Raw genomic sequence first — 13,177 nt, 5'->3', positions numbered from 1 at the left:
CATTCGATGGAATCCTTGAGTCACCGACTTCGGGAAACCCTAGCTGTCAAATCGGAGCTTTTACCCTAATTACTTAACTGTTTATTGTCACGAGTTAAAAAATGTCTGATTTTGATCCGAAAGGTAGATCAATTCTTTGATTAATATTTTCGATGCTTCTCTATGGATTGTCAATGATCTCATTGCACTTTTGCTTATTGAAGTTATAGCACACCAAAGATTGAAAGAAGTTCAATTTTTCTTCACAAAATACACAGTACACATGGTACACTCAAAATTGCTTACACTATACGATATTCGGATTTTATTCTCCACACAGACTCACGTATAACGTAATACGTCCAGCTTTGCCTGGGACTGGGGTGGGATGGTGACAAAACCAAATTAGCTAAAAACTATTTTTTGCTGATTTAGAATGCGTCTGACATGTCATTGGCCGAAAAAAGGTTGATATTTGATAGAAATTTCCAACCAAATAGATTCGCATATCTATATACACACTTGGCATTCTTCACGAGATCGGCCCCGACTAACTAACCAGCATGAATTGATGTTCTCTGTGAACATCCTAAAAGTTGCTGTTACTTATGTTTTCAGAACACCAGCACCGTCGTTTCAATCCATTGATTGAGGAATGGGTTCTCGTTTCACCACATCGCATGAAAAGACCTTGGAGCGGACAAGTAGAAAAAGTTGTCGAGGTGACCATACCGCGTTGCGATCCGAACAATCCTTTGTGTCCTCGAGCGAGACGACCAAATGGACAGGTAAAGTGGGTTTCGTTTTTAAAGTTTCGTTTTTTGACTTAAATCTAGAGTTAAAACATATTGACATTGAACTAATTATGAACTAATGAGTCGAACTTAAGGGACAACTATAGAACTGCTTCCAGTTTGAAAGGTTAACTATCAAAATCAATCAGTTTTAAGACTAGGCTATCAACTTGAGAATATCGGGTGACCTAGCTCAGCTAGGCCACCCGATGTCTTCTCAAGCAAAGTTGATATAGAGATTAGTAATCAGAACTGTTAGGCCTAAATGAATTCTGTATCATCATTTCAGGTGAATCCTGATTATGAAAGCACATACACTTTCACAAATGATTATCCAGCTCTTCTTCCAGATTGTCCAGTTGCAGGTAAGGCCAGGAATAGTGTTTCACCAGTAGTCATGAGGCCAGGAATACTTTGCTTTAAGTCTCTCGTTCAAAGATTCTCTATGATAAAAAATAGATCCTGAACATGCAAATGAGCAGCGCTTTCAGCAGTTTTAGGGATGATAAAAATTGTCCGCTAAATTCTTTTCACCAAAAGTATATATCGTTAGATGAAAATAAGATTAAATCAGGCCCATGTCCAAGGAAGGACTGGACCACTGCTGCTCGCACCGACCAAAGATTCTTTAGGGTTCAAATTAAGTTCACCCAACAGAATGAAACAGAAGTAAAATACCAGGCCCCGATGCAGGAGGATCTTTACTTGAGTATCTCTTTAATTGGCTGGGAAATGCATCTTTACCACTTAAATTTTCAATGTTCTTGGCCACCAAACACCCTCCAGGAGCTTCAGCACGGGTAGACTGAACCCCCTGGTTAAAATCTTGGACATGCCCCTGTAAACTGATTCATGAGTTTAATTCAAAATGGTTTATTTCAATGTATTTTGTAGAAGTAAGTGATGATCCGTTATTTCAGACGTCTGCTGCATGTGGAACCTGTGAAGTAATGTGTTTTCATCCACACTCCGATCTCACTTTGCCGTTGATGTCTTTAGATGAAATAAAAGCCGTAATCCATATGTGGATCGAAAAGATGATAGAACTTGGATCAAAATTTAGTTGGGTTCAGGTTTGTTATTCTCGTACGTGCTTAACTCTGGATAAACTGAATAAATGAAGAAATGAAACAAATGTGACAAAAGTATTTTTGATTCATTTTCCTTAAATGAAAAAAGCAAAATTGTGAAATTAGTAATTGAATTAATTTTTGCAGGTATTTGAGAATAAAGGAGCGGTTATGGGTTGCTCAAATCCACATCCTCATTGCCAGGTTTGGGCAAGCTCTTATTTGCCAAACATTCCCGCCGTCAAGGACCGAACTCAAAAATCCTATTACAAGAAGTACGGTCGACCGATGTTAGTAGATTACATGAACAAAGAACAAAGGAAAAAGGTTAGTTTTTATCAGGCCAGTATTTCGCTGCTTATGAATGAAGTTCCACCCTGATATCCACCTTAAGAGAGAATTTTAGCATTGATTTGAAAGAATTCACTCATTAATTGGTCCAACATTTTGTGACCTGGTAGTTCTCATTCACAATTTGCTTAAAAAGTTACTTGATTTGCAGCCAAATTGCAGGAATATGGATCATAATTTTCTGGGTCCGGTGATTCAGAATTCATGAAATTGCCCCGCTCATGCATGTAATTTTCAAAAGTTTTCAGGAGAATGCCTCCTGTACCCTTGAATAAAACTATGTGCCTATTGGCGAATACGCCTAGTACCAAAAATAGTGCTAGTACATATAAGCTAAGCTGACTGGTAGACTGATATAAATCTCAGTATTTAGAGTTAAAAGCCAAACCCACAGTTGATGACTTAATAATTTATGTTAATCTAACAGTTTTGGAGTTTATCATCAGAGAAACAAAAAAAAACAATAATGATGCAAAGTAATATGAAAATATTGGTGCTATGTACTAAGGAAGGTTAGGGACAGGAACTAAGAGACAATCGCTTAGATACATAGATAAGACAAATAGATATATGAACAAGGATTATGTAGTAGCACACATGAGCTTAGTTGTGCATAGCATCAATCCAATTTATGTATTTTTGATAGCATGTACGGTGTATTTGTATTACCTTCACTGATAAACAAGTTCACACACGTACATAGCTCAGGACATATTGTCACCTCATGTAGGGCCATAAGTCATCTTCAGTCACATTTAGTATTTGTATGCTGGTCTTTCTTAATTCGTAGTGTTAAATTGTTCATTGTTAATCATCTTAAAGGAACGAATAGTTGTAGAAAATGGTAAATGGTTGTGTGTTGTACCGTATTGGGCAGTTTGGCCATATGAAACTATGTTACTGCCGAAGCGACACATTTTAAGGCTTCAAGATTTGGATGTCGATGAAATTGAAGGTAAGGCAATGGGATGAGGAGTTGATCATAGACCTAGAGAAAATGTTTAACCTTTTATTATTATATCTTTCATCCTACGGCAGATGAGGGTTTCGGGCGATATGGTAATTTCAGCCAAGATCATGGAAAAGTGTGGTTGTGACTGCCAAAAAAATTCTCATGGTTAAAATCAGTCTGTTTTTAGTATTGTATTTTCATTAATTGTTTATCTTGCTCCACATCGTTCAAATCTTGGTTTCCTTACACTCTATTGAATTGTTCTTTTAACCTTGTGACCGGACAGCCTCTGAAGTTTTTTCGCGACTTACTCCTTTTGCATTAGTGATCCTGTTGTAGTTTTCAGAATTTTCATTTTTAGAGCAGGAAATGAATTACAGAATTCCAAGTGTGTTGATCTTCTGATTTAAAAATCACAAGTGCTGTTCATTTGTAGCAGCAAAATAATGCGTTTTATTTCCATATGTATTTCATATCTTGGTATATTGACTCATGTGTGGGTATCACAACTTACAATATTAAGTTACATGTCTATTTGTCTAATCTCCAATGTACATGTATATTTACATATGAATGTCTTTCAGCCATCGAAGATCATTGTTCAATTATCGGTAATCATCTTTCCAACTACAATATTGGAATTTTTTTTAATTATGTGAACTACCATTCTCACATTTTTGCCATCGATCTTTTTCGTCTGAAAATATAAAATACTATGTTACGTTGCAAAATTGGGTATTGCGGTGTCAGTTCGTTGAATTCTTTTCAGGGTGGGCATCATAATCAATTACCGTGTTGAATGTTTTGTCGTAATTGGCCGGTAGATCCTCAATTGTTTTTCCTGTCAATTCTTTGACCAATGCGTTATCCTCCTTCAATTCTCCGGTGAATTGTTTGATCAGGTTTTGAATGTTCTGACCTATTTTTTCAATAAGCCCATCATCACTTCCTAAAACACATTTCTCAGTACATGTATACATACGTAGTTACCAAAAAAACCTAGCAGTGCGGATGAGTGCTTTAAGCCTGGCCGTTGTGTCCATGGACAAGGAAGGTACTTAGCATCATTGCTCCTGCACCCAAGTCATTGAGAGAGATGGCTGATTTATGGTTTGAGATATAGCTGGATGGCCACTGACCTGATAAGCCTGGAAACTCAGGGAATCAAAAAAATTCAGAAAATAGGGAGAACTCAGGGAATTCAGAAAATATTCTTGACTGCGTGTTTCTTTATCAATACATGATTCGATGAAAGATTAATAAATTGTAACATTTTAAACCTAGAAATTTCTCTGATTCACTCAGGGAATTTTGCGTAATCACATGGAAAAATTACAGGGAAAACTCAGGCGACTTGTATTAATAGGGGAAATGTGGCCACCCGGTATAGGTTAGGGTATGAGTACCAAAGTATAACCACATTTTAACTAAGTCATCATTCTAGAAATCATAGCAAACTAAGAGAGTAAAATTTACCTGAAATCAGGCCGTTATCTTGTTGCCCTGTATTCACCGGGTTGGCTATGGCTACGGCGACCAGTGCGGTGTAAATCAAAGCTGTTATTGTTTTCATTGTCTGGCTTTTACTGCAAAATATGTACATACCCGGTATGCTTCTTGTGTAACAGATTGTTCACATTTTTATGATGATGTTTATGTACGTATGCCAAAAAATATTTGAATCAGCATATGAATCTGTGCCTGTTCAACTGTGGACAGAGATCTGTATGAGCGGTATAATTTTTGCTCCAAATCAGCTTTGAAACTCTCTGACCATATTTTTTTTCTCGGATACTTGTTCGGTTGTATTATGGTTCATTACATAAATGGATACATCGCAATTGAAAAAAATCTGTGAAGATTTCTAAAACCCTTTCTCTATACTGTACTCATAGGAAAGACCGCTTGAAGAATTTCCGAAACGATTAGAAAAATTTTCATTAAAATACATAATGCGCAATTCTAGGCATAAGTGAGAGTACTGACAGTGAAATTCAGGCTGGTGAACATCAATAATTATAATGATAATAATCATTTATTGCCATAATTCCATGTAGAATATGCTCTTTGGCTTAATAGGATGCATGAATTAAAAAAATGGTAAAACATCAGTTAGACATAAAATTGGTAAGATGCACTCAAGAAAAAGCTATGGTAAAAGGGTGAATCACAGCGGAAATCAATACTCGTCATCGATAGTTAGTAAGGTGAAAAGGGACAAGAAGTTTGATCACTATAACTGAAAACTGGTTATACCTTCATTGTATTCCAGATATTTGTCTTTCATACACATTTAACGAAGTCCATCGTAATGGGTTTCGACATGGTTTTATGTGTACATTCTGCTTACCTCTCTCTCCCCTTCTCTCTCTCTAGCTCTATCTCTGTGATTTTGAAGGGATATTGTTAATGGGTGTCATCTGTCGTCAGTATGATATGCGTGTGTATTTTGAAGTACCCCGGTATTTGAATATCAATGGCAATTCTGTCTGCATTATAATCATGTTGAAATTCATTCAAAGCGCTATTTCGCTTGATTGTTTTAGTTTAACCGTGCGGTCATTCTTTTGTATCGCAAAATTATGTTTTTTATAGTCTACATACAAAAAATAGGATATGTATTTTTTTTTTGTTCTCCGATTTCGAGTCACATGTGTTCATCTGTATACGACAATGTTTCTCGTATGTACATTTCTCGACTATTCGTCTTTGCGTTTTGAAGCATCGGGCACCAATCGATCTTTGACTTAGTGCGTCTCCCGAGACACAGAATAAGAATCGAATTCAAAGAATTGTCGAGTATATCTTTATGGTTTAGATTTAGATTTATTCAGTTTGAATTAGTTGACTTCTACAAGCATCAGACCAAACATCTTGCAACGGATATGTTGACTCAGAATTAGTTGCCGCTTATGTTTATGGCTGAAAAAAGAGAATAGAATCAGTGATATTAGTGATTGAATTGAATTCATTGAACATTGATAATCTAATGAGTGAAAGATCTACATACAGTGGGACCTCGTTACAGCAAACTTCACGGGACTAGACAATATGTTTGTTATAACTGATAATTCGATATGTCCAGTATAAATTAAGTGAAATTGTGTTACTTGGGGCGATTTGTGAAATCCGATTGATCGTTGTGTCTGAGTTTGTTATAATGAGGTTCTACTGTATAAGTCAATCTGCAGATCCATGATTTATTTGAATCTAGACCTGCATTTAGCCAAAGCGGTAAAGTGAACCAAGTTATGAGAGCTGAAAGTTCCCATATCTGTAATTAAAGATTTATTGCATCAGAATTCTTTGTTTTTTATATATACATTTTGAAAACTGCGACCGTGGACCAGCTGTATCATATATTATTTTTGCAATGTTCTTATGTATTTATAAATTTCTCTAAGGATGGATACTGTTTCTTTTGTTTTATCCAAAAGATGCAGATTTCCCTTGAATCCTTATACGATGTTATTTTTTCTCATCTCCGGGACTTCAGAGTAAGAGAGAGTAATGTTTGAGTATGAACAATTTTTGCGTTCATCACATTCTCATACAACTTACACATTTTGTATAGAAGTTTGTAGATTTTATTCCACCACTTATTTTCAGGTCCAGATATTCAGTGCAGTCCATACCATCAACCTTCTTTTTCTGCAGTTTGGAAAAAAATAAGCTAATCTTAATTACTATTCACTGAAATCTTTTTATCAACTCTTAGGATTCTGCGACCTTCAGTATCTGATTCAATAGTTAGTATATTCAGAACCTACACGTGATAATTTCTGGTCAAACGGATCTGGAAGAGTTTTCATGTCGATACCAAAGTCTTTAATTTCATCCTCCTCCTTTTGCTCGACATTCTTTTGCACTTGTTGAATATTCGAAAAAATGGTATTCATGATTCCTATGTAATAGACATAGTCATTATTACGGTTGTAGTTGTAAAATTCAAATTCATTTATTCAGCGTAAATCAAAAGTACATTGTGAATGAAATAGAAAAAAAAACCGAAAGGGTGAACAATACAAAACAATAAAGAGAAGAGAGAAACAATATAATGTAATATCTAACCAAATGTATAAATACAATGTTCTTTACGTGATATTTACAAGACCATGATATATGAATTTGGCGGTATTCAAGAATATTAGTTTGTTAGAATTAATAAAGGCTGAAAGCAAAGTGTCTAGGTTTAAATTTAGACTGTTATATTTAATTCTTAGGTTATCTTGAAGTTTACAGTGTAGGAGAAAATGAGTTTCGTTACCAATGGTGTTACAGTGGGGGCAGATACGATTTAATTGATCAATACCAAGTCTCCTTACTTTTGCAATCATGAATTTAGGCATGCAGTATGATAATAGTTCTGTTGAAAAAAGTAAATAGTGCGGGCAGTCTATTGGTTTTACCCACATGAATTACCGGTACTCCGTTTTCCAAGCATCAATGATTTGTTTATAATTGATTCCCTTTGAATTATGAGTTATGTTCACTCGTGGACAGATGTATAAACTCAGCTTCCTGGAGAGCTCCGGTCCATAACATCTCTGGAGATCTTCAGGAGGCAACTTATACATTTCCTCTTTAATAAGGCTTTTATTTGAAGCGCTCTGAGTTGTTTTTATCAACTGGATTTATGGTAACAAGCTTTACAGAAAACCTGTTAAGGCTGCTTTGCAGCTATATTTAGTAATATTATTATTAGAGTTAACTTGAGTCCTAGAAGTGCTGGTTGTATCCAAGTGTGATCCTCCTCGTGTAAAACTCAGGTACACTGACACTTAGGTTCTCAGTGAAGAATTATCTGATACATTCAATTAAAACTACCGTGATTAAATCTTGAATAAGAGTTTGTAAGATACCGGTGCATTGGAATTGACAGTGGTGGGAGAGGGTGGGTTGGAAATTAGCCGGTATACAAATAAAGCTTCATTATTCATGTATAGTTTGAATGGATGGTGCCTATTTCAGCCTTTTTGTTCGATGTAGTTTTTATGTATTTTTTTACTTTTACTCTTGGCTTGAATTTTACGTACCTTCAACTCCTTTGTCAATGCTCTCTGAAATATGAAAACAATGTGTTACAGGAATAACTAAAAGTGAAAATTTCACTAAGCAACAATATTTGCAATCCGTCACACAAAAAGGAACAAGGTCTAAACCGTGATGAAATTGAATTTGATGGTGGGGCGGATCCAGGGGCAGACTTTGTCAGGAGAAATGAAAGGGCATACAGTTAAAAGGGCAAGTATCCACGCAGCATGATGAGCATCAAGCCAAAACAGGAGTCTGAAATGTTCAGAAATTCCAGTGCATTCTCATACAATTTCTTGGCATTTGACCAACATTGAAGAAAATAAAACCTGAATTTGTGCTGCTGACTGCTAGTCTATCAGTTGTGGGTGGAAAAAGTGCCCTGAAAAAAATTGCCATCTTATTTTCAGATGGACGTAGGAAAGTTGCGATCGGAGCGTTTGCTCCTTGCGCTTCCCTGGACCCGCCCCTGAAATGCATGGATTTTTTAACAAATCTTAAATTCATATACGTACGTTCAACGGTATTCATCGCATCTCCCATGGATCTTTTGTGTCTGCTCGCCGCATCGCAGTACGACGCGATGCAGAGCAGCAGTATTCCGACTGTAATCGTTCGAATCATTGTGTGATCTTTATTCGCGAATTCAAGTCAACTAAACTGTATGCGTATGTCTTAATATCACGCCGTTATTCGCACCTGTACCCCGCGAGGAGGACAGATATGGGCTTGATCGCGCGATAAGCTATTGTTCGGCACCTATCTTTACGTACGGAAAGATTGTTTCCCTTTATGACAATCGCTATCAGAAACACCTGTAACTCAGTTCTCTGTCTTGTTTCTGTGTGCTTATTGCATTTGGCCATAATGATAACCTTACACATCTGCCATTTCATATTGAAGTGATATATACTGAAATAATTTGTTTACTTATATACCTTTTATAGATGAAATGAATTGAAAACAACTACCACATTTATCAGTTATTTCTCTTTTCACAATGGGTTTCAGATATTTTCAGCCATATGTACTAGAAATAACCAGTCAATGTAATCTTATATACATAATTCTATTCAACTGTCTATATGTTCCTACATTTCAGCATTGGCAGATATTATGAAGAAGCTTCTGATCAAATATGACAATTTGTTTCATGTATCATTTCCGTATTCAATGGGATGGCACGGTAAGTTGGATCACTACCAGGCAATGAATGGTAAAATGTTGGTGATGTGGAATATCAAATAGCCCGAAAGCCTGCTCAATTACCAGGCACTTATGCTGAAATGGATCTTAGCAATGTCTTGGTGTCCTGGATTAAACTAAAATTTTAAAATCAAAATGTACACGCTAAACAGAATGAAAATTAGAAACAAAAGAAACTTTCTTATTTTCTAATTTCCTTTTAATTAGATATCTAATTGTATTGAGTTTGTTTCTTCATTGTAATCAGTTTAAGCGTTGACTATAATAGGAAAATTGAATAAAATGATTTTTCCGTCGATTAATTATGCGTAAAATCTGTGCACAGATGGCACGTCTCCTTCCTTACAGCTATTCCGCTATAATCAGAAACACTCAGTTTCCGACCTCAGCATAGCTAGGATATAATTTGCATCGACAAGTGGATCCTTTGATCTTTCATCCCTTTGTTTTATAATCCATGGTTAAAGTCCCATTTGTATTCAACGAATATTATAGGTGCTCCAACTGGTCAACATTTGAGCGAAGACAACAGCCACTGGCAACTACATGCGAGTTACTATCCTCCCTTGCTGCGTTCAGCGACTGTTAAGAAATTCATGGTCGGGTATGAAATGTTAGCCGAATCGCAAAGGGATCTAACGGCGGAACAGGTACATATTCATCATTTAAAATTACAATGTATTAAAAGAATACTTATCGCAGTGTATTTTTGCGAATTTCCTGATCATGTTTGGCAGTCCCATGTTGAGCAGTTCTATTTCAAGAAAGAGGGTACTTTTTACTGTGAAAAGGGCCACTTTCCTATCAGAGGACACGTGCCCGGGTACCTGAATAGATAATTTGAGAATGGCTTGCTTTTCATTTTTGAAATAAAAAACATGAAAATTGTATCCAAATTTCGCTAAATCTTGACCCAAGTTTTTTTACACTGACTTTGAACGACAAATTTTAGGGGATTCGTTCGCTACCCCCTAACCCCCACTCAGCATAAGACTGAAAATCACACATTTCCCCCATTATCTAAGGATTTAACATAATCATGGCTGAATATACCATTTTCACACTTCGCGAAAAGTATTATCCCCTACTTGTTTATGAATTGTCCCCTATGTGTGACGTAATAAGACGATGTAAACTCTTAATCAAAATACAGTTATTGTAAAAAAGGCCCTGATTTTATTCCGAATGTTCGTTCTTTTGTTTTTTAGGCTGCTGAAAAACTAAGAAATCAACCTGATGTACACTATAAGATGCTATAGCAAAATGAAAGACAGTTTCACCTTTGCTAATGATTTCTTTAGTTTTGAATTCTGAATGTCAACTTATTTTATTTTGTAATTCATTTATGATTCATGTATTTTGAAGATGTCACCTCTGTTAACAGTTGATTCCAAACAATGTAAAGATAATGTATAACAATCTATGATATCTTATTTTTCTAAACGGCTGCAGTGCAGATTGCAGTCTAATCTAAGTCACTTATCTTTGTATCTAACCAAAGGACCAATATAATTCTTATATCAAACAATTTGTTTATTTTGAATGACTTCTTTTTTATGTGATTTCTTTGGGTTTTTTTTTTGTTTTCCTTGGAACCATCATATCGTACCCAAATGGTATGGAAAATGATGAATAGTCCGGCGTTGGCCCGCACACTCCGAATAATTGGTCGATATACCAGCAAGTGCTGCCACCCTCACTTACCGAGGCTATGCGGCTGAAAGATAGAAATTAAAAAGCTTAAAGCCCGAAACAACAAATATTTTATGCAGTAACTTAGTCAAAGATTTCAATTCAATGGACCAAATATGACTCTTTCATTAGAAAAAAAAATCTTGTGCATGTATATACTGATTAAAGGGATTGTAAATGGCTAAATAGCCTTTTAGAGACAGTACGGTTTCGTCTTCATAGAAATCCTCATCTTATCCGAGACGACGCCATGTTTACAAAAGTCAGGAAGTGAAAAGATAGATTTTCATTTCGGATGACATCTACTAAAGCTGGCATTATTCACGCCCCGGATAACCTGATGAGCATGTAAACGTAAAATATGGGCTTACAACCGTTAGAGTTCAGTGACTGCCTGGTGGACAGCCCGTATTTTCGGGATAAACTGCACCATCACGAGAAAGAACTGGAACGGACGTCAAAATCAATCAAACAGCTGATCACCGAATGTAAAGATCTATTTGCAGCGGCCAAAAGTAAGTTATTCTCAGGTGACAATAATAACTGGAATCATGGTATTTGTTGCCATACTGTTGGCGCTAGTGCACTTTCATAACCTCTCACAAAACAATTTATCTCAGAGCATTATTCATTTCATGCTCCCCCACAGACAGGCCAGGGTCACCTCTGTCAAGACTTCTCATTTCTTTGAATTTTATGGTAAACCCCGGTCTAAATAAAAGCAGGATTTCTAATAAGCTTATAATGACATCATCTAATCTAAGCTGTGCAGGGTGATGCGCACTCGGGTCTAGTGTGACAGGGTTTCATAGTGGTTGTGTCTAGCAAAACAGATCAGCTTCGAATCCTTGCCAAGGGAGGATGGGCTAGACCTGCTTGGTCACAGGACGCTACCAATTCGATTTTCGTGACAGTACTGGGGGCAACTCCAAATATATAGGCTAGCTGAGTCAATCACAGTCACAGGGATGCTAGTTCGTAACTATAACTGGAGAAGAGTCCGCTTAGGAGGTCAAGTTTGACAGCCCTTTTTCAATGGAAGGATGCCATTAGAGTGAACCTCAGCAACTGTGGCTGGCAATGAATTCAATAGTTGTATACTACATGGGCAAAAACTCTACTTATACTGTCTGTAGATGTAAGAGTAAGGCAGAGACCTTCTGTCAGGAGGCATGACTTTCGCTGGTCTCAGGTAGGCCTAGTCTGCTAAGACATTTTACTACTAGGTTTTGAACCATCTTGAAGAACATCGCCAGCTGATCCAGTTCCAGGGTTATGGGTTAGAGTTAACTCTCGGTTAAGATTAGATCATTTCCAATGAAAATGAGTTGACTCAAATCTTAACTCAGAGGGAGGAACTGGGTCCTAGTGTTTAGGCCATAACAGCGTCACTGTAGAGATTTAGATCCCGCTTAGGCGCAGTTAAGGGCCACAAAATATCCAAATTTTGACCTTAGAAATGTTAGTATGTTTTCAGACCAAGGTTATTGGCTTCGATTCCCCAGACCGATGCCGAAATTTTTTTGGGAGGGGATTAAGAAAGTGTAACAGCGCCAAAAAGAAAATGCTTATCACTTGCACTGAAGTAAGCATGGTCCATCAGGTGATAGGCATTGTCTTCTTGCAACCCGGTGTACATTTGGGCACTCCACCAGCAATCGTTATTCCTTGGCTGTTGTGTTAATGCGTGTAGGCTTACCATGGTGTATGCATTTTCTTTCTTTTAGTTAGTCGGCTAGGAAGTTCCTAGTTCGAAAATTGAGGCCCGAATTTCGATTTAGGGTAGGCCTGTCAGGCCTAGCGATAAAAACATTTGAGAAAAATAGACCCATTGATTGACCATCGGCGGTAGTAGGCCTGGATGTAACGCTTGATGTAACTGTGTATGATAGTTGAACAGATGTTCGCGATAGATTTATAACTAACTATGAGAAGTAACATCTCTACGCAGCGTTGTTGTAAATTCCCGTTGAACACACAAATTCATGATTGCGAACTGTTTCTGATAGAGTTTAAGATAGAAATGCGGAATTGCCGGCTTCTTCTTCGGGATGCTGTATTTAATTGATTAGGCTACAGACAAGTACGCTCGCTCAGAA

At 36.9% G+C, this 13,177-nt stretch overlaps 4 protein-coding genes across 5 annotated transcripts in view; 2 read left to right on the top strand and 2 right to left on the bottom strand.

Moving 5' to 3' along the window:
- Positions 1–13: 13 nt before the first annotated feature.
- LOC141904999 (galactose-1-phosphate uridylyltransferase-like) lies at positions 14–10,885 on the top strand. The gene is made up of 9 exons (XM_074793684.1): positions 14–123; positions 598–767; positions 1,063–1,138; positions 1,668–1,846; positions 1,991–2,170; positions 3,017–3,149; positions 9,283–9,366; positions 9,882–10,036; positions 10,595–10,885. Exons 1-9 carry the CDS (start codon positions 102–104, stop codon positions 10,643–10,645), a joined length of 1,050 nt encoding a protein of 349 aa, XP_074649785.1. The 5' UTR covers positions 14–101; the 3' UTR covers positions 10,646–10,885.
- LOC141906045 (uncharacterized) lies at positions 3,584–5,578 on the bottom strand. Of its 2 annotated transcripts, none has more exons than XM_074795194.1 (4): positions 5,497–5,578; positions 4,623–4,732; positions 3,938–4,095; positions 3,584–3,843 (listed from the first exon to the last, which is right to left on the bottom strand). In XM_074795194.1, the coding sequence occupies exons 2-4, from the start codon at positions 4,717–4,719 to the stop codon at positions 3,748–3,750; spliced, it is 351 nt and encodes a 116-aa protein (XP_074651295.1). In that variant the 5' UTR covers positions 4,720–4,732; positions 5,497–5,578; the 3' UTR covers positions 3,584–3,747. The 2 variants fall into 2 exon arrangements, with proteins under 2 accessions (XP_074651295.1, XP_074651297.1); XM_074795196.1 differs by lacking the exon at positions 5,497–5,578 and adding an exon at positions 5,403–5,437.
- LOC141905000 (uncharacterized) lies at positions 5,960–8,868 on the bottom strand. The gene is made up of 5 exons (XM_074793685.1): positions 8,696–8,868; positions 8,183–8,206; positions 6,917–7,050; positions 6,708–6,797; positions 5,960–6,068 (listed from the first exon to the last, which is right to left on the bottom strand). Exons 1-5 carry the CDS (start codon positions 8,802–8,804, stop codon positions 6,063–6,065), a joined length of 363 nt encoding a protein of 120 aa, XP_074649786.1. The 5' UTR covers positions 8,805–8,868; the 3' UTR covers positions 5,960–6,062.
- A 442-nt stretch (positions 10,886–11,327) lies between the features above and the next one.
- Positions 11,328–13,177, top strand: part of LOC141904939 (rho GTPase-activating protein 26-like) — a 29,843-nt gene continuing 27,993 nt past the window's right edge. Inside the window, exon 1 of the mRNA XM_074793576.1 lies at positions 11,328–11,593. Within this exon, the coding sequence (XP_074649677.1) occupies positions 11,440–11,593 (154 nt within the window). The 5' untranslated portion in view covers positions 11,328–11,439. The remainder of the gene's footprint in view (positions 11,594–13,177) is intronic.

This window comes from Tubulanus polymorphus, chromosome 5 (genome assembly GCF_964204645.1).
Source record: "Tubulanus polymorphus chromosome 5, tnTubPoly1.2, whole genome shotgun sequence".
Classification (NCBI taxonomy): Eukaryota; Metazoa; Nemertea; class Palaeonemertea; order Tubulaniformes; family Tubulanidae; genus Tubulanus; species Tubulanus polymorphus.
Note: the sequence above shows the minus strand (reverse complement) of the source record. Positions and strands in the feature narration are given on the sequence as shown.

Excerpts from the sequence above, each read along its gene's own strand:
- LOC141906045 (XM_074795194.1), bottom strand. The coding sequence starts at position 4,719 with ATGAAAACAATAACAGCTTTGATTTACACCGCACTGGTCGCCGTAGCC. Across the intron at positions 4,096-4,622 it reads AGATAACGGCCTGATTTCAG|GAAGTGATGATGGGCTTATT; the intron begins GTAAATTTTACT and ends AATGTGTTTTAG. Across the intron at positions 3,844-3,937 it reads ACGACAAAACATTCAACACG|ACGAAAAAGATCGATGGCAA; the intron begins GTAATTGATTAT and ends TTATATTTTCAG.
- LOC141905000 (XM_074793685.1), bottom strand. The coding sequence starts at position 8,804 with ATGATTCGAACGATTACAGTCGGAATACTGCTGCTCTGCATCGCGTCG. Across the intron at positions 8,207-8,695 it reads TGCGATGAATACCGTTGAAC|AGAGCATTGACAAAGGAGTT; the intron begins GTACGTATATGA and ends TTCATATTTCAG. Across the intron at positions 6,798-6,916 it reads TTGACCAGAAATTATCACGT|AAAAAGAAGGTTGATGGTAT; the intron begins GTAGGTTCTGAA and ends TCCAAACTGCAG.
- LOC141904999 (XM_074793684.1), top strand. The coding sequence starts at position 102 with ATGTCTGATTTTGATCCGAAAG. Across the intron at positions 124-597 it reads GTCTGATTTTGATCCGAAAG|AACACCAGCACCGTCGTTTC; the intron begins GTAGATCAATTC and ends TTATGTTTTCAG. Across the intron at positions 768-1,062 it reads CGAGACGACCAAATGGACAG|GTGAATCCTGATTATGAAAG; the intron begins GTAAAGTGGGTT and ends TCATCATTTCAG.